The following is a 21,225-nucleotide window of genomic DNA, read 5'->3' on the forward strand; positions in this document are numbered from 1 at the left end:
GTGTAGTGGTGCATGCCTGTAATCCCGGCTACTCCAGAAGCTGAGGCACGAGAATCGCTTGAACCTGCGAGGCGGAGGTTGCAATGAGCCGAGATTGAGCCACTGCACACCAGCCTGGGCGACAGAGTGAGACTCTGTCTCAAAAATAATGATAATACTAATAATAAATCAAATATAACAAGAAGCCAAACCAACCCTAAAAATCCCTTTTCCACAAGAATAGACATGTCATCAGCTCCAAGCTATAAAGCCCAACTTGCCTAGTCAAGAACAAGTTTTTGACTAAGTTTATTTTTATACCTTCCTTCTCTATTCAAATAATACCATTCATTTCATAAAGATCCAGGAGATGGGGGGAAAGTTGAGATCCACAAATAAAAGAATAATCTTCAGGGCCGAACTAAGGATAATATATTAAGAAAAAAGTTAAAAACAATGATTTGGTTTCAGATGCAAAAGTGTCACCTGCTCAGAACTTTTGCCATAAACTTTCTGACAAGATCAAAATCTCAGGAAATTCCAAACCAATAAAAGTCTAAAGACAAATTACTTAGGAAAAATGATCTTTGGAGACCCAAGCATGCTCCTCCCATTGTCATCCAGTTTTTACTTTTATATTGGACTACCAAACCCACCACAAAATCATATGCTAAAAAGAGCTTTGCTTCCTGCAAGTTGAAAAATCTCCGGCTTTTAATAAATGCCTCTATTTCCAATCAGCACTGGTCAGTCCCAGCTACCAAACCTACGAAGTTTGAATGAGAGAGACTCTCTCATACTACCGACGTCTCTCATACTTGGCCAGCACACTGGAACACAAGACTAATAAGCCACAGGGAAACCAGCTCTCCAGAGTGTCATGGTCTGTGCAGGGCATGGAGGCAGGGCCAGCTGATGAAGACATGAACTGCTTCAAGATGAGACTTAGCCCCATCGAGCATTAACATAACTGGGATTAGATCCACTGAAATTCAGTCCAATTCCATGCAAGGCACCGTGAGGGAGCTACCAAGCATTTACACATAGTTCTCAATCAGAAATAGTATACAATCTCACAGGGGAAAAACACCACATACAGAAAATGAATATAAAAAGGGACAGAAAAAACAAAGTGTAAAATGTAAATTGATCTTGGGTAAGTAACACATGGTTCAATACAATACCATAAACTCAAAGCCTCCCTATCAACCACAGTTTCCAATTCATGAACCTTCTAAATACCATTCTTACCTATTCATTCAGGAACTACTTATTGGGTATTTACTTTTTTTTTTTTTTTTAGATGGAGTCTCGCTCTGTCACTCAGGCTGGAGTACAGTGAAGTGATCTCAGCTCACTGCAACCTCAGCCTTCCCAGTTCAAGTGATTCTCCTGCCTCAGTCTCCTAAGAAGCTGGGACTACAGGCGTCCGCCACCATGCCTGGCTAATTTTTGTATTTTTAGTAGAGACAGGGTTTCATCATGTTGGCCAGGTTAGTCTTGAACTCCTGACCTCAAGTGATCTGCCCGCCTCAGCCTCCCAAAATGCTGGGATTACAGGAGTGAGCCACTGCGACTGGCCTTATCAGGTATTTTCTATATGCCAAACACTATATTGGGTACTAACAGATACACTAGAACAAAAGCAGTCCCGCCGTTTATGAGATTTGATAGATTATTTGGCAATAGGTAAGTAAACAGACTATTACAGAGCAATGTGTGTTATTACAGTATACTCAGACATGGTGCTATGAAAGGAGGCCTTCAGAGGGCCATGGGAGGACCTAGACAAGGCTCCTAACTTGGACCTGTGGAAAGGGGAAATCAGAGAAAGCATCCCAAAAGAAATGTGCAAAATGTGACTGGAAAGAAGAACAAGAATCAGTTAAGTAGAAGGCAGGATATTCCAGGCAGAGGAAACAGCATATGCAAGGCTCCATGAGAGGCAAAGACCACCACAACTTCAGGAACAAAGTGCCTCTGACGGCTGTCCCAGAGTGCACGGTGGATATGTGCACACTCTGAATTCAAGGGCCAGTGCCACTTCCTGGGTGAGTGAATGAGATGGCTCAAAAAGAACAAAAGGGCTAAATGAAAGCAGCAGATGGGGTAAATCCTGTAGGAACTCCTCAAGTTGAGGAACAGAGAAGACACCGACAAGTGAGGTCTAGGATTAGCTAGAGAAGCAGGAGATATAAAAGAAAAGGAAAAAATAGAGTTATTAAAACAGGGAAGAGAATATTCAATAAGCAAACACAGGTCTGCCACACTGAACTGCATTAAAATTAGGATGCAAACTATCCACTGTATTAGCAACAAGGAAGCAGATCTTCCTTGTTCAGGCCAGGTGCGGTGGCTCACACCTGTAATCCTAGTACTTTGGGAGTCTGATGTGGGCAGATCACTTGAGGCTAGCCTGGCCAACGTGGTCAACATGCCAACAAGGTCAACAAGCCTGGCCAACGTGGTGAAGCCCCATCTCTACCAAAAATACAAAAAATTAGTCGGGCATGATGGCAGGCACCTGTAGTCCCAGCTACTCGGGGGGCTGAGGCAGGAGAATTGCTTGAAGCTGGGAGGCGGAGGTTGCAGTGAGCCAAGACTGTGGCACTGTACTCCAGCCTGGGCGACAGAGCAAGACTCTGTCTGGGAAAAAAAAAAAAAGAAAGAAAGAAAAAGAATTATTTCAGTGGCTTGGTAGCATAGAGCCTCACTTCCCTGGAAGATAAACACAGAGTGACTGGAAGATGAACGATGGGCACAGTGACCTATTTACTTCAAAAATTTCAACTGGAGGAGAGTAAAAAATAGCGGCTGCAGGGGCAGTCTCGGCTGGAGGAAGCTGAGAATGTTGAACTGGCATACAAAAGATGATAACTGGGAGGGCCTGGAATCCATTCCTCAGAGAGTCACCAACCCCTTATTGCAAGATGCCTTGAACAGGCAAGATGGGAAGGGGTCAGGAGCGCAGACTGAAGGTTGCCTCAGACAAGGAGCAAAGGCTCCTTTTCCCCTGTGAGAGAAATGAGGTGGGAAGGATGACAGGTAAGCTTTAGAGCTGATGGCCAGATGCCGAGGGAGACAGATTGGAGATTAAAGACTGGATTTCTAGGGGCTCAATACTGGGAGATTTTTTTCCCAGCAGCACTTAGGAGCCTGAGCCCAGGAAGACAAAGGCAGGTGCGGAGCCTGCTCCAGGGCTAGAGGTGGTAGGTAAGAAGATGGCCACAAGTACAGTGGAGAGGCAGCATCTAAAGTGACTGACCACAGTCTCCACTGCAGAAGGAGGGAAGTGAGGAGGCTGCGGTGGCGGGAAGGGAGAAACAGCTGGAAATCTGAATGAAGGAGAAAACCCAAACTAAAGAAAGTGACTGAGCGAGGGAACATGGAAGCACAGAGGCTGTAACTAGAGAGCAGAAGGTCTGAGCTTAACAACAGGTGAAAGGTAGAGACGACCTCGACAGCCAGGGAGGGAAATAGCTGGAAGAGAGGAACGGGAAGTTCCCTGGGACAGGAGGTGATGATGCTGGGTGGGCTGCCCAAATGCACTGACATGGGCCAGGGGTGACAGAGCCTTGAAATGGAAAGATAGGTTGTGAGCCAGTAAACTAAGGGGACTAGGGAGTGCTGCAAAGGGGCCCATTTAAAATACAACTAAGCTGGGCATGGTGGCTCACACCTGTAATCCCAGCATTTTGGGAGTCCGAGGTGGGAGGCTCACTCAAGCTTAGGAGTTCAAGACCAGCCTGGACAACATGGTAAGACCCTGTACCCAACCAAAAAAAAAATCATTAAAAATAAAATTAAATACAAAAACAGAAGGCAAGCAAGTAAGCAATTCCCCACTATGGCAATTTATTGACTAGAAAACTTAACTCCTAAGATATATATGCATACAAATACATACACACACACACCCCCTCTATGTGCTCCCCCACACCCCCCAGGCATTTTCACTCTTCTCAGCAAATCAGAAAACAAAAGCATAATCAACAAACTGGGGTCTTCTCCAGAGTTCAGACTTCTAACCAGGATGCCTTTTTATCACTCATTATTACTCATCCCTTTCTTCAAAACCGCTGCCTCCCCCTGTGATAGTGTGGCCATATAATGCACACTTCAGTGATTCTATCAAGGAGTTGATGAACTATGGGTTTTTTACCCCATACATCTACTTCTGTCACATATGTTCCATGGTATCCACTCACTGACACACAAATGACTCCAAAAGAAAATAGAAAGAGAAAAAAAATCTCCTCACCATTCAAAAAAATAGTCAAAGTACCTTTTTATTCTCCTTTGTCATCCATTTTTAAGGAAAACCTTTCCCCATTCAGATGTTTAAATGATTTGTAGTCAACAACTATTAAAAAAAAAAAAAAATCAAATCCAGGACTACTTCTATATATAATCCTCACAGCTAGAATTAGGAATAGGAAAAAAGGGGAGACGTTTTCACAACTTCAATGGTTTGCAGACAGCTAGTTCTGCTATCTATGTGGCATAGATGGCATAGGGACTGCTTCTATATGGCAAGGGAAGAATTTAATACATGTGTGAATAGAAAACGGGGAGCAATCAGGAAATCATTCAGAATTACTCAATATAATTTTTGTATGTAAATTTAAGTAACCAGGCCGGGCGCAGGGGCTCACATCTGTAATCCTAGCACTTTGGGAGGCCGAGGTGGGCGGATCGCCTGAGGTCAGGAGTGCGAGACCACCCTGGCCAACATGGTGAAACCCTGTCTCTATTACAAATACCAAAAATTAGCAGGGCGTAGTGGCAGGTGCCTGTAATCCCAGCTAGTCAGGAGGCTGAGACAGGAGAATTGCTTGAACCTGGGAGGCGGAGGTTGCAGTGAGCCGAGATCGCACAATTGCACTCCAGCCTGGGCAACAAGAGCAAAACTCCATCTCAAAAATAAATAAATAAATAAACTTAAGTAACCACAAAAATATCTGTGATCATATCTGAAGTGTTACAATGCCTAAAAATTCAGTCTTATCACTTAGCCATTTAAAAGATAATTATCAGTACACTTGAATTTTTTAAATAAGGTGCTTGACTTGAAAGAATCACTCAAAGCTATCTATGTACTGAGAATTGCTAATAAGACTACATAGGCCAGGTGCAGTGGCTCATGCCTGTAATCCCAGAAATTTGGGAGGCCGAGGTGGGCGGATCATGAGGTCAGGAGTTCGAGACCAGCCTGACCAACATGGTGAAACCCTGTCTCTACTAAAAATAGCAAAAATTAGCTGGGTGTAGTGGCAGGCGCCTGTAATCCCAGCTACTCAGGAGGCTGAGGCAGCAGAATCACTTGAACCCGGGAGGCGGAGGTTGCAGTGAGTTGAGATCGTGCCACTGCACTCCAGCCTGGGTGACAGAGTGAAACTCCGTCTCAAAAAAAAAAAAGATGACCACATAATGGGATAAACCAGCCAACATTATTGAAAATATCCCTTGAAATTCACAACAACTAAATGAGACCTTTATTCTCATAGTGTCGGCTGCAAGTCAGTGAGCTAGGCACATATTTTCAATATATTCCTAGTGGGAAGGCTAAAATTTGAAGATTCTTCTAAAAAATCTTTATATATTAAAATATAATTCTGGTTTTTTTGTACAAATCAAAGATTATCTGCACACATACTTGGATAAAAGTTATCACTTCACTTCAATGAATACTGTACTGCCTGCCTACTAATTACAGTGCACTGTTGTTGGTGTTCTAGGGCTACAAAATTTACAATGAAACAAATATTATCCTCCTGGAGAAGACACCTACACAGATGCCTTCACTATCTGGTCTCATGAGCTCAAGGTCATGATGGAATAACCTCCACTAGGCTACCCTTCTGGAAGCATTTAGAGGCCATATGGCAGTCAAGGTTAAAAGTAATGGCAGAGGAAACATAAAAAGGAAGAGAGGAAAAATATATACAATAAGAGAATAATGCATATGCATTGTGTGAGGGGGTAGCAGAGAAAGGTTAAGACCAAAGAGGAAGGAAGTGAAATATGATCTCATCCTTTCAAGCCTAGGTGACACTTAATATGAACAGAGACGGACAAGAAGTCAATCCCAGATTAGGGAGGGACTCAGAGAACATACAGGCTCACTCCTCCTTGTCCTTCAGAACTTCAACTAGATACTATCTTTATACACTTTCCTTTATTTGTTTTGCCTGTTCCCAATCCCAATTAGATACCCTTTCCTGAGTATCCCCACAGCACCTGGAGCCTAAGCCTGTAAGAGTTCTTATCACCGTAAACTGGGATTATCTTTATGCAGACACTTTGTCTGCTGGACTACTGAACTTCCTAAGGGCAAGTACCAAGTTTTTCTTCCTCACCACATATCCCGACTGCCCAGCACACAGCCTGGTACCTAGTAGTTGTTCATGTATTATTTGTTGAATGACTGAATCAATGGACACTGGCTGCAAGGAGCTTACAATCTAGAGTAGAAAAGCAAATGAAAGATGGACAAAAAACTTCACAGAGAAATTGGTCCGGAATGGTTTTAATTTCACATACACAAAAAAGTATAAAGCAGCCATGCTGTCATGCCATATTATCCCAGAGTGCTAAAACACTGAGCTGGTTTTGTCCTTTTGGGAAGGGTTCTCTGAAGCTTCGGAGCATTCTCCGAATGTTCTATATTTAAACACCCCACCACCTACCAGATGCTTCCCCTGGACATCCTCTATCAACATGTTCACAACCAGATCACCATCTTCTTTGCACACCTGTTCCTTTTCCTGTGTCCCCACCTTGGTGAGGGGCTGCATCTTTCATCTAGCTATCTATTTCCCTAATCTGGAACATTCCTTCCATTTCCTTTTCTTCCCCTTCCCCCACATTCAATAAATCACCAAATCCTCCTGATCTGAGACAGTAAGGCATAGAGATTAAAAATACCTGGCCGGGCGCGGTGGCTGATGCCTGTAATCCCAACACTTTGGGAGGCCGAGGCGGGTGGTCAGGAGTTCAAGACCAGCCTGGCCAACATGATGAAACCCCATCTCTACTAAAAATACCAAAAAAAAAAAAAAAAAATTAGCCGGGATGGTGGCAGGCACCTGTAATCCCAGCTACTCGGGAGGCTGAGGCAGAAGAATTACTTGAACTCAGGAGACGGATGTTGCCATGAGCCGAGATCGCGCCATTGCACTCCAGCCTGGGCAACAAGAGCAAAACTCTGTCTCATAAATAAATAAATAAACAAAAACAAATACCTTTCCCTTTGGAGAAAGATACAAAACTTAGGACAAAGACCTGGACTGGGTTATAATGGTAAAGAATCATCCTTATCTATTGCTTGTTCTAATTTGCCATACACGACATACCTCTATAGAGTAACAGGTGTTCAAGAAGGATCAAAGAAAAAGCATGTCCTACAACATAATATGTACTTCTGTTGCTAAAAGGGAGAGACCTTCAACAAGATACATTCCTCCCTGCAACCTGTGTATGGATTTTCTTTTCTTACGGCTATGAGGACAAGGTAGAGCAACCATCTAGTCAGGAAGCTGGACACATGACAAATCGTATCACTCCTGACCAAGTCACAAAACAAGTCATTAAAAACCTTACTTCGTAGCCATCTCGGTGCAAGCATATTTGGGCAAGTCATTCTTTTATCAGCTCCCATTAGGCCCACCCAATTTAACTTCAAGTTGGTCATCAAAAATAGTTCCTGGAAACAACTGAACATGCGACAGAAATACAGACACACTCAGTTGCCTGAGGTGGGAAAAAATGGTGGTGGCTTCTAACTTCCTCAAAATAGCAGAAGGGGGCAGAGGATAAAGAGAAAAGAGGAAGAGCGGGAAGGGAAGGAGCACCTGGCCAACGATTTTATCCCGGACTTTACGGTCAAGGGCACTCCCTCAGGCCACTAACCCTTTAGCCCTTTGCTTCAATTTTATTGAACGATAATACACCAAATACCTACACAAGGCCAAGCATCACATAACATTAACATCAAGCTTGACGAGAAAACCCAGCTTGGGGTAGGGGTTGCAAACTCAAGTGCTAGGTAGTGCACACCGACAAGGACAGCGTGACCCACTGTGGGACTGTGGTAAACTCTGGAACACACAAATGTCCATCCAAAAGGAGTTGTGTCCCTCAGTCCAGCAGACCACTGCCAGTGTAGGATCAGATGGTGTGATTTTCAGATTTTTCGAGAGAGGCCAGAATCCAGAGTTGCATGTCATTTCTCCTGATTCATTTATAAACAATGGCACAAATTAAACTCTTCTCTTTTTTAAAAAACATTGTGTGAAGCAAGCAAAATATGACTGTCGGTGGCCAATTTGTGACATCTAGGTAAGAGGTTAGAAAACTAGGCAAAGGTCAAAAACTACAAACTCTCTCTTCCTATGTCCTAATAAATCGGGGAGGCTTAGCACAATCCCCTGTCTTTCTTCACAGCCATGTATTTAGAAGCTGAAGCAATGGCCACACTGCCACAGTGCTATTGTGAAGTTGAATCCAGGACACAGGAGAAGACTGAGGGCCTGAGACCTCACTGTCCTCCTAAAACATTTCCTGCTATTATACACCAATTGATAGTATATAATAAATAGCGCTTCATGTAAAGGACTTTGCACAGTGCCTGAGGCACAACGCAGAATTCAATAAATGTTAGCTATTAGTGGGTTTTATCCTGAACAAGGGTAGAACATGCCACAGACTGTGTGTGTTTCTCTCACAAATGGAAGATTTTTTAGTCCAATTACAAAATCCAACATTCCTCTTTAGACAAAAGAAGAATTTCAAAAGGAACTACATTCATCCATGTGGCATTCAGGAATTTTAAAATATAATGTGGTTTATGCCCCAACAGGGCATTTTATTATTTTTAAGGAAATAATGGTTTTTTTTAAGTTTTAATTTGAGTTAGTATGAAATTTTAAAGTTCTGTCCCACTTTTAGATCGGGGGATCAGGAACAGCCACATAATGCTACCAAATCCCACATGAGTAGGCCATTTTTTCCAGAAAGATCACCCCACGCTCTGGTCTCCTCCTGTGACCGTGTCTTTGTAGAATGTGAGACCCAGGTAATGCTATATAGCTGTCTAGTCTAATGACTACATTTTACAGATCTTGTATGTAACTCCTCAAAATCCCACAACAGTCAAAGGCAGAGTCACAATCCAAACCCGGTGTCCTGAGTCGTCTTCTTCCATGACCTCACATGTCCCCTCCTGTGAGTAGTGCACATGTTCAGGGTGGCTGCTTCAGGCGAGCAGGGCAGCTTGAGACTAAAGCTCTGAAACACAACTGTTCTGTGTGAAACTAACCAACACTGGAGACAGATACAGGCACCTACCCTTAGGAGCAAAATGTTCTATCAACCAAGGGCACAGGCTGGGGAAGGTTTCCTACACACAGCCCAGCAGAGTCTTGCTTCTATACATTGCAGGCATGCTCAAAATCTTTTAAAAATCCTCTAATATCAACTGTGCCTTTTTAACCACTGGCTTGGAACAAGAATTCCATACCTGTATGAAAGAATTTACTTGCTGGAAAAGTAGAAGTGTCACAAAGCAAAGGAATCAAGGTTTTTTTTTTTTTTTTTTTGAGATGGAGTTTCACTCTTGTTGCACAGGCTGGAGTGCAATGGTGCGATCTCAGCTCCCGGCAACCTCTGTCTCCCAGGTTCAAGTGATTCTCCTGCCTCAGCCTCCCAAGTAGCTGGGATTACAGGCATGCACCACCATGCCCAGCTAATTCTGTATTTTTAGTAGAGATAGGGTTTCATCATGTTGGTCAGGCCAGTCTTGAACTCCCGACCTCAAGTGATCCACCCACCTCGGCTCCCAAAGTGCTGGGATTACAGGCGTGAGCCACCGCGCCTGGCCGGAATCAAAGATTTTTAAATACTGTCACTATGCTTCAAACTGTCCAACTTCCAAAGTACTGAGAAAATATTTTTTGAAATGTAGCCAAGTATAGAATATAGACTGTGTCCTACATTCAAAAGTTGTCTTTCTAGAAAGCATGTTTTAATGGCAAAGGATACAAAGCAAGCTGTAAAAAGAGACTAAAATTAGCTAAAACCGCAAATAACTTAACATACTTATCACTTCCTTATGATCAACCTACAAAAATCAAACTTTAAAGGCACTTACAAAACCAAAGGTGGGAGGCCAGCTGCGCCCTTTAACTTTAGCTCTACCCTTTCCTCCTTCTAACATGGACCCTGGCACGTAAACATTGCCAGACAATGACATTGTATTAATGTGAAGGAGAGCAAGCACCAGGGAAACCACGGGAGCTCAGTTTTGCACTGTAAATAAAAGAGCATGTACCATGCAGTTCTTAAGTGGTTAGAAAGGTAACTACCTCCTCAAACTGAAGATGGGAAATGAAGATGAAGGCCCACACCCATCTCCAGCTGCATTTCACAGACAGCTAAGGACATACCACACTCCCACTTCAAACCAAAGTATTCTTCCATCTTCTAAAGCCATCTATTTCCTACTTTCAAAAGCAACATCTTCCAAGTCTATTGGGAAACCAAAAGTTTGTCACCATTCGAGTAGTGGAACAAGTTGCAAAATGAGGCTTAGTTGACAAACATATAATCTTGGGGGAAAAAAGTCACTGAGTTTGTTAAACTACATCTACTTTTTCAGTGATTCTCTCTCTGAGTGTATTAACTATGTCTGGTAAGTTTTGTGATAAATTTTTTGGAGACACTTCAAGCTCACAAAGGATGAAAACAAGTGGTTGAGGATGAGAACAGAACCTACCAATACCACTGTGCACACTCCAACATTGTTACTCAAACTTTCAAAAGCATTTTCATCAGCAGGTAGAGAAATAGGGGCAAGTAGCAGACCTGGGTAGTTATTTGTGGTGTGAACAGGACAAACAAAATACTGATAATGGCACCAATATTCCTAAGATTTATCCAAGAAAAACTGTCAGTAAGGCATGAAGGAATATTTAGAAATGCTCAGAAATGATACCATGATAGGTACATAAAAGGGCCCATTAAAACCCAGCATTCTAGGGATGTGGATTCTCAAGGAATGTTCAAGAGCAACTCTTAGGTGTGGCTAAACCAGCTTGCACGCTGGAGACTGCTCCAAAAATTTGGTTCTGTGCTTGTATAAACCTGATGTAGCTTAATGTAACTTCCTGATCTTGGCCCCATTCTGCCTCACCCCACCTCGGAGGATGATCCTTAACACTCTGGCAACAGGGAGGCAGTGTCGAGGTAGTGGAGAACAATAGTAATGCTCTTAACTCAAAAGTCCTGTCAAGATACAGTTCAGATCAGAGTAAAAAACAACAAAGCAAAACAATGACAACAACAACAAACCAAAAAATGATATTCCCTCCCCAGGCCCAAAAAAAAATTCACAGGGTACCTTCTTAGAGGCCGCTTTTCTCTATGCAAAAGTTAGCCACAAAAATATTTATGACTCAGTGAAGGCGTATTTTCCCTTTATCCTTACAGAAGCAAACTAAGTCCTGACTATTTGAAAAGTAAAACAGTAGTTGACAGTGACAAATATTCAACCATCAAGGAGAATTAAAGCTAATTTACCACGTTATGCTAAATGCAGTTTGCTTATTCGTTCTCGAGTGAAGTTATATTCAGAAGTGACTTCATCCTTAGACATTTTTAAGTAACCCATGTTTGTAAGAGAACTCTATTTGAAGTAATTACTTGATGTTCACTTTCCTGTAAGAAATTCGCAATAGTGTACAATCCTGTAACCAGTGCCCATCTGAATAAAAATTAGCTAAGCTGTTTGCTATAATTTAACGTGGTGACTTTTAAGTAAGATTCTGCAAAAGGAAGAGATGTGCCAATAAAAGATCCATTAAGAAAGAAAAAATGTCGAAAAACATTTCTTAACAGAGATAAGGGAAGAGTTTTCCTTTTCTAATCACTAAGAAATTTTTTAAAATTATTTTGAAGACCTAGTTTTGCTATGCTCATCTTATCTTTGCGAATGACGTTGCTCACCCACAAAAGCCACAAACACAGCCGAGGCTTCCTTCTTCATCTGTGAAAGTAAAACATACCTCAGTCTCTAGGAAGAAACATCTGAAAAGTAAAGACAAGGAGACAGGGACACAAGCCTACTTGGGGCCCAAAACTTTACTTCAACAAGTGGTTAATCCTCAAGAAGGATTTAGAATTTTCCAGCACTAGATTCAGAGTAGTAAAGAATATGTTTATTTCTCAGAGAAAATGTAGACCTTAAGTGTCCCTTTGCCATGTTTACTCTGAGTCCATATTACAGAGCTGACTTCAGAGCACTAATTCTATCTAATTACCATAGGGTATCCATAAAACCTTACTGCCTTGGTAAAACCATAAGCATTCAGTATATCGAACCATGTCACCCAATTGTCTCTTAAAAAAAGGATTGGGCCGGGCACAGCGGCTCAGCCTGTAATTCCAACACTTTGGGAGCCTGGGGCAGACAGATGGCTTAAGCCCAGGAGTTCAAAACCAGCCTGGGCAACACAGCAAAATCCCATCTCTACTCCAAAAAAAATACAAAAGTTAGCTGGCCGTGATGGCACATGCCCATAGTCCCAGCTACTTGGGAGGCTGAGGTGCGAGGATCACTTGAACCCAGGAGGTGGAGGTTGCAGTGAGCCAAGATTGTGCCACTGCACTCCAGCCTGGATGACAGAGCAAGACCCTATCTCAAAAAAAAAAAAAAAGTATTAAAAAAATAAATTTTAAAAGGACTGAAAATCATTTATAAGTACTTGGTATTATTTTATTTGTAGTGTGACTTGTACCAAAGCGCAGACATCAATAGATTTGATGGCTACAGTTTTCTTTGGTTGTTTCAGGGCAGGAGGGAATCTTCCATGTGAAATGGACTTGTTTCCAGTTTTCATACAATCAAAATTTACAAGCTGTCAGCAAGATACTCATGATTATGTCAAGCTGCTTTGAAAAAGGAGAGGGCACCAGTTAGTAAACTCTGAAGACCATTTCTACACAAAGTAAAGCATTATTTCTAAAATCCTGGAGACTTAGGTACTTTCTTCTCAAATATAGCAGATGTGTCAACTATCATATTATTCAAATGAAACAGACCAGATTTAGGTTTCCTCCTAAAATTACAACATAAAGGGCAGCTATTCTTTGCGTACCTAGTTAGGGTTGAAGCTTTCGTAAATTCTCAAGAATCAGTTCCTCTATCTTTTACAGGAAAAGCCACCCAATTGCTACTTGAGAGAAAAACTGCAAAGGGACAGCGTCCGTGTCAGGGCTACTCATTTTCCCACATTACTAAGTCAAATGAACTCCATTTATCAAAAACGTTTCATGCCCCTTGGGAAAAAACACCCCATTCTTTTGAGTTGTTAACTATACTCACAAACCTCCTATAAATTTTTGAGCCTAATCGTACCCACCCACACCTTACCAAACTGAGTAACCGCTGCAGTGTTTACAAGGAGTATTCAGGAACATTAAATTCTATTTGTGAGTACATTAAAGATTTTTATTACTTGACCTGAACTTAACGATCTGTTAGTCCAGGATCACTTTGACAAAGGGAGAAATCAAAACCCAAAGAAAGTAAGGGACTCACTCAGCACTGTTAGTATGACAGCTGAGACTACAACTATACCCAGACACAGGGGACACTAGAAAAAGCAAAACATGAAACTACTCTCTTGGCCCTAAGGGTGGTCTGATCAAAGGCCAAAAAGTGTCATTACCATTTATAGTTTGAAAAAAAAAAAAATCAAAGACTTGGTAACGGTCGCTATTTTATGGCGAACTATATTTTATATCCCAAAATCAAAAAATATTTTATGAACCAACCACATGCAAAAGCCCGCTAGAAGGCTTGTGAGAACCAGTGAGGAGTGATGAAGGCAGAGGAATTCAACAATTCTTAGAGAGACAAACACATTACCTCCAAGTTGCCTGTAAAGTTCACCGTAGGCCAAGTACAAATTTGTTGTTACATTTAAAGCTTCTGTGAAACAAATCAGTGGTATCAGCTTCTACTGGATAAGAATGCCAGCCTTTCTTCCAAAGCCACTACAGCAGGCAATACTAAATTACCTCATTAGGCCATGATTCAAAATGTGCTAGGACTTTCTCCCAGAGTGACCTCTGCTATTGGTACTAATGTGGGCTAATCTATTAGTCTCCATCATTGCCCCCCTAGAGTGGGAGCCAGGAACCATGTTTTGTACATCTTTATACCATCAGGCTAGCAAAGTACTGACCACCAATTCAATCCCAACTTCTGTTAGGTACCTACTCTGTGCCAGGAGCAGAGGACTTCGAGATGAATGAGAAAGATAGAACAGGTGGCCTCGGGAAGCTTGGGCTCCGCTGGAGATAGACCTGGGATATAAAGTAGCAGCTACAGCGGGCACAGTGTCTCATACCTATGATCCCAGCACTTTGGGAGGCCAAAGCAGGAGGTTTGCTTGAGCCCAGGAGTTTGAGACCAGCCTGGGCAATATAGTGAGACCTTGACTTTATAAAAAATTTTTAAAAAATTTTACAGACGTAGCTACAATGACAGCAGGACTTTAGAAGAGATATGTGCCAGCTTGTATGAAAACACACAGGTGATGGAGTAAAACTCCGGTGCAAGGAAGCACACATTTGAGCTGGAAGACGCAAGCTAGACTGAATGGGAGAGGCATCCTCAACAAAGTACTTTGCAAAGGTATAGAGGAATGAAGGGTGAGGATGAGTCTGGAGAACGCTGCCTTTTCTTGTCTGGCTAGAATGGAAGCCACATGGGAGGCAAGGACTGGAAGCTGGCTGCCATGCTAAGGAGGAGTTTGGACTTTACAAGCGTTATGAAAGAATCAGAAGTAGTTACACAGAGGAGTGACAGGCTCAGGTCTGGTTTTAGAACAATTAATTACTCTAGTGATGATGGGACCATATTAACGGGTAACCGGTTTCACTCATTTCTGCAGTGTGAAACTAGAAACCATTGCAGGCTCATAAGCAACATCTGAGAACCTAGACTACTAGTGTGGTGGAAAGGATGCCATGGTAACCAACCAATGAAATGTGGCAGAGGGAATCATCAACTACTCCAAAGTCCCCAACCCTTCTGGATACTCAAAATGTGAACATGGAATGGCTGGTGCCAAACTACATCGTCTGGGAACAATGACCCAGCTAGAATTCCAATTTTCCTGAACAGGGGCAGCATAAAGCAACATGCCCAGCCTATTTGCCAGTAGTAGTTGTTACCAGAAACAAATCAGCATAAACACTGTAGGGAGGAATGTCAAATTGTGCAAAATATATATAGGCTCAAGCAGGCCTCAGAGAAAGTACCTGTAAGCCAGGCATGGTGGCCCACGCCTGCAATCCCAACTTCGGGAGGCCAAGGTGGGAGGATCGCTTAAAGCCAGGAGTTCAAGACCAACCTGGGCAACACAGCAAAACCCCATCTCTATTTTTAAAAAAGAAAGAAAGAAAAAGCACTGCTAGGAACAAAAATTGCCAAAAGGATTCTGTAATCTACAAGATCAGAGGACAGTTTTCTTTAACAAAGAGAAAAGGGAAAGAATCACAAAAGAAAAGGCCATTATTTCAGTAGCTAAGTCAAAAAACCTCCACAGGAAATTTCTTATTCATTTCTACTGTGAAATTCAGTACTCATTCAATTACATTATTCAATACTAGGTATTTTAATAGGTTTTGAGGAGCTATTCATGATAAAATGCAAAATGGAGGAGAAGCAACGGCAGATAACTTCAGGCTAAGAAAAAGCGGCATTACCATTACCCCCCAACTGACTTTTTGGAACCATCTGGTATGGTTTACTTACTTCCAAAAACATCAAAGTATTCCTATAAAAATGCCAGTGATGTCAAATAACAATAGCAAAAAGTTCTTCCCTTCACTATTTCTACTTGTGTTCCCAGTTAATTTAATATCAGTCCAGACAATTACAAAGGTATTTACACCATTTCCAAAGTACTGATCAGACACCTAAATTTAGTTCACTCAAACCAGGGTTAAACAAGAACATTTAGATCTAATGGGTCACTCAAGATGACTAGAACTTCCCAGTCTCTCCATGTCATTTCCGTTGTCTTTTTTTTTTTTAAGTGAAGTGAGTCATAGTGTATAGATCTTTCTCCTTTGCATAAAATAGTTTTTTTTTTTCCTCTGAAGAAAATGGTATTTAAGTAAACGTTATTGGCAAATTTTAATATTCATCTTTTTGGAATATAACAACATAAGCTGTATATCAGTAAGGAATTTTAGTGAATTATTGTTACACAGTTTTAACCTAGTCCGGCATTAGATTGTATTTCATAATGAAAACAGCTATAAAAACAAATGTCAACTGGAAGAGTGGCCCATTTTACAAAGCCTGCCTCTAACATGAATAAATCTTGCCTTCATGTCACAAGCTACTATTGCAGTCCCCTTTATCTGAAACAATCAAATCATTCACACTGAAATATAGTGAATGGTGTCAGAGAATCAAAGAATTTACAGATGAGAAAACAAGCAAAACACCGGACCCAACCCCTCTTAAACTACAGATGGAGGGCAGCACATGAGCTAGTCTTTTCATTCACTCAACCCTCTCTCCTCTCATTCTAGCTCAGTAAAACCAATCTATTTTCCTCATCTGGGCTCGCTCTCTCCTCTTAGACAGCTAGGCCCAATCTAGCAACGGGATGATCCGAAAGTGCTTAAATGCTAGAAAACAATGTCTTTAAAGTCATCTATATACACTATCAAAGCTGACTTTTTATAGACCTAGATGCTTATTAGCATCTATGCTATTCATTAAAAATACGGTTATGCTCACTTTATCAAATTGACCTAGCAAAGAATCTCTGCCTGAAAATTTGTTTTCTAAGCCACCACATTCCTCAGCACTCAAAAGTCCTCTTCACTCTTGATTCTTTCCCCAATAGTTTTCAAGTTTTTACATCTTTTTGTTCTAATTAGAAAATAAGTTAGAATAACTGACCTGTTTACCAAGTTGTAAGCAAAAATTACATTATTTCTCTAATCACAATAGGCTAGGCAAGCTCAAAGTATGACTTTGTATAAGGCTGCCCTCATTTCGACATCTATAAAATATTAATTTTTTAAACTTCCATTTTCTATCAATTGTAAACACATTTCTTTGAATCCCTGAAAAATAATGGTTTTGGTAAACTGATACACACCTTGGAAAGTCAGCCACTTTAGACTCAAGGTCATTTGAACTGTTTCAGAAAACCCTACAGTTGTATGACAAAGAGCTACTTTTACACTTAGAAAGGAGAAAAGCTTCTGATTTCAAGATTCTAGTAAAGAAAAATACCCATACAGTGGAGGTGAGAAAAGCCCTCCGTGACAATTCTCCAAGACCAAAAGAAACTACCTCCGGGAATGTGGCAATCATTAAGAAACAGGGAAAATCTCAACACCTTGACTAACTTGTGGAGTTTACTTATGGCAGAAAAACTTATGAATAATGAAGGAAATGAATTGAAGACTGACACACTCCATGCTAGTTGCATGCTTAATACAGTTTTAACAATGCTTGGGTGACAGGTCAGCCCACTCTGGCTTTAAATTGTAAGAAATAAAATTCAACTAAGAACTAAGTTACAATACGTATTTCTTGTTGTCAACTCAGTCAGTTTCAGTGGAAAAGACTTCTCCACAATGCTTCCACTGTGATGGGATGTATCATAATCAACTCCAACACTTCAGATCAACAATTTTCATTTAAAGCCACTTTAGACTCTACTGCATTAAACTGATGCAGAAAATTTGTCTACACATTCTCAAAGTCACTTGTGGAATTCATTCAACTAATTCAGAGACCAGATATGGCATACAAATTTTATATACTGATCAATCATACTTATTAGTATATAGATTACAGTGGTTAGAAATATTAGTCTAGCAGAAACTAATATACACACTACAGTTCAAATAAAAAGAGTCCTGTCAAATAAGCTTGATGTAAATCCACATGAAAATCAAGGCTGCCAAAAAAAGGCTTTTGTTAGTCAAGCATACCAAAGAACTGCTTAAACCTTTTTTCCTTTCTAAGCAGTGCTCAAAATAGATTTTAATACTACAGCTGATGGATCTCACAATTTGCCTTTTGAGCCTATAAGCTGAAACCAGAATCAAGTGCCGTCTCCCTTTACACAAGTAACAAAATCTCTCTATTCTGTATATCGCTTAAGATTAGTGCAAGTGTGGTTTTAGTATATCTTCACAACCCCCGCAATGACATTTAATTGGGAGTATGTATTTTCTTCAGAGGATTTAGCTGCTTGTGAAAGGAAGAGCTCTTTGTGTTTTTAACTATTTGTTTTACAGATCTATGAGAAATCCTACTTTCCTAACTTTTTAACACACAAGGAGATGAAGACTCCTAAGACAAGGTCATCTCTGCCATGACCAAAGACTAAGCTGCTCACTGAGGAAAGATGCTATTTTAGAGAGGGTTAAAACGTTAACCTTCCTGATTCCCTGCCTGAAAGGATAATATCATGGCCCCAATGGAGTGGGTACCGCAGGCCTCCTGGCTAGAAGGTTCTTTAGCCCCATATTATCATGGTTTTCTGCTCCTTTTGGTTCAGCTCACAAAGCAAATGTCTCTTCCTTTGACAGGCCTTCCCTGATCCCCTTCTCTAAGGTAGCCGGCTTTCTATGCAGTCACCCTGTACCCCGTTAGGAATTCGTTCTCTTCACAGCACTTGTCTCTATCTGAAATTATTTGCTTTTGTGTTTGATTGCCCTATTCGACTCTACGCTCCACTAAGGCTAGCATCTTGCCTGTCCTGTTAAGCAAACACCATCTCCAATGCCTAAGCGGTGCCTAGCACAGAATAAGCTCGCCAACTCCTATCCAATAAATGAATGAACAGAAAGGGGGAAGGGGACTGTCATCCCTGGGACTCGACGCACACTGAGACTAGGGGAAAAGGAAATGTGAAGGAGGGAGGGGGGGAGTAACCTTTTTCCCCAGGGAGACAAAGGAAGAGAGTCTGAGGTGGTCCAGTCCAGAAAAGGAAACAGTGGGGGTGCTAAATCAACCCAGGGGACAAAGAGTGGACAGGCAGGGGGCGGGGTCGGGGTGCGAGGGATTCGCGTTGAGCACAGACAGGCGATCCCCGGCTTGAGAGATCACCCGGGCTGCAGAACAGGAGGGAGGTGGAGGATCGAAGGGGGCTCCGAGGCTGCGGCGAGAAACAGGCCCACCCCGGGGACAAAAGGGGGGGGGACGCAGTGCGTCGCTGTCCCATCGAATCCTCAAGCAGGAGGAGCAAGGCAGAGGACAAGACCCAGAGGGAGTCTGGAGTCTGGGGGTCTGAGGGGATGTTCAAGCGGCCTAAGCGAAGGGCCCGCCACGCTCCGGGGCGCTCCCGCACCTGGTAAATGGCCGCCCAGCTCCCGGACTTGTCGATCTGCTCGAACTCCTTTTCCATCTCCATGACCGGCCAGGGCGGCTGCTGCGCCTCCTTCTCGGCCCACTGCGCAGTCTGCCGCTCTAGGCCGCGTCGCGCTCTTAGCCCTGAGGCCCGCTGCAAGCACCAACTCCCGCCGCTACCGCCGCCCTAGCCGCCGCGGCTTCTTCATGTCAACCGGCAGCCGGAACTACGCACCGCGCCTGCCAGGGGCTCCGCCCCCGAGCAGAAGAACCAATCAGCGATCGAAAATGTCGACAAGCACTTCCGCGGGGAGGAGCCGGGGGAGGTGCTAGGAGAAGTGGCCCCAGCACCGCGAGATATCTAATTGCGCGCGCTCCCTCCTCCGCTCCGGGGCTCTGGGCTCGGGCGTGGCGCGCGCCCGTTGCCTAGGCGACCCCGGGAGCCCTGCCCACTGCGCGTGGGCTCTCCAGGCCCGGGAGGGCCTTGAGTTCCAGCCTCCACCCGGCCCGTTGAGTCACAGAGTGAGTGGCCTTAAAGTAGTCATGCACCTCCTTTCCTGCAGGGCCTGGGCCCCGGCCTCGGTAATCCAAGCTGGAGTATGGGCGGAGGGCACCGTGCTCTATTTCCTGCCTCCCAACTCTGGCCAGATGTCTGCCCTCTTTTCATGAAACTCAGTGTCATGTTTCACCACGCTGCTGGGGAACCCACTACTCTCTAAGGGTAGTGTCCCTGTCTGAAACGCAGAATTTCCACTTGGGTGCTGCAGGAATGAATGGATAGCGATGGAAGGATTTTAAGTGTTTCCCAGAGTATCAAGGAACTCCTGCTCAGACTGAACTAAGCAGAGCACAAATTCCACGGTGCGTTATGTTAAATAAAAATCATAGGAGCCCAGGAGCGGTGGCTTATGTCTGTAATCCCAGCACTTTGGGAGGCAGAGGCAGGCGGATGCCTTGAGGCCAGGAGTTCCAGACCAGCCTGGGTAACATAATGAGAACTCGTCACTACTAAAAGTTAAAAAATTAGCCGGTGTGGTGGGGCCCAGCTGCTGGGGACTGAGGCAGGATGATCACCTGAGCCCAGGAGGTGGAAGCTGCAGTGAGCTGTTTTGGCGCCACTGCACTCCACCTTGGGTGACAGAGCGAGACCCTGTCTTAAAAAAAAAAAAAAAAAAAAAAGGGCTGGGTGCGGTGGCTCACACCTGTAATCCTAGCACTTTGGGAGGCCGAGGCAGGTGGATCAGCTGAGGTCAGGAGTCCCAGACCAGCCTGACCAACATGGTGAAACCCGGTTTCTACCAAAAAAAAAAAAAAGTAACCGGGCGTGGTGGTGCATGCCTGTAATCCCAGCTACTTGGGAGGCTGAGGTAGGAGAATCGCTTGAACCCTGGAGGCGGAGGTTGCAGTGAGCCGAGATAGCTCCACTGCACTCCAGCCTGGGCAACAAGAGTGAAACAAACAAACAGAAAAAGTTCTGGCATAGGGTCCCAACAGACTAAACTAAAAATCAAAATGGAGTCACTCATGCTAAAGTTCTACATCATCAGACTGATAACCTTTCCTGAAATCAGAAGAGAGATACACACCCTGATTTCCCAAACAGACCGTTTTAATCAACATAATGAAGTTCGCTTTGCTTTAATCCTTACAACAAAAAGTAACCTGAAGTAACCCGATGCGAACCAATCAGTTATTTCTCTCTTGTTCTCTTTCCCTGTTCCTGCCTTACAAGGAAAGTAACTTTGAAATGACCAATCTGCTTTTTGTTCTTTGTTTCTGCTTTTTTCAGCCCTTTTCTGTCTATAAAACCAACCTCCTCTGCTCAGCTCATTGAGACACTTGTGCTGCTT

General features: G+C 42.9%; 1 protein-coding gene across 2 annotated transcripts in view; it reads right to left on the bottom strand.

Annotated features, from left to right (window-relative positions):
• Positions 1-19,963, bottom strand: part of PTPN1 (protein tyrosine phosphatase, non-receptor type 1) — a 73,823-nt gene extending 53,860 nt beyond the window's left edge. The window contains exon 1 of one of the 2 annotated variants that reach the window (XM_025398757.1): positions 19,377-19,963. In XM_025398757.1, coding sequence (XP_025254542.1) covers positions 19,377-19,439 — 63 coding nt within the window. In that variant the 5' untranslated portion in view covers positions 19,440-19,963. The remainder of the gene's footprint in view (positions 1-19,376) is intronic. The other variant, XM_025398759.1, reaches the window with a different exon arrangement.
• Positions 19,964-21,225: the final 1,262 nt, after the last annotated feature.

Source organism: Theropithecus gelada, chromosome 10 (genome assembly GCF_003255815.1).
Source record: "Theropithecus gelada isolate Dixy chromosome 10, Tgel_1.0, whole genome shotgun sequence".
Taxonomy (NCBI): Eukaryota; Metazoa; Chordata; class Mammalia; order Primates; family Cercopithecidae; genus Theropithecus; species Theropithecus gelada.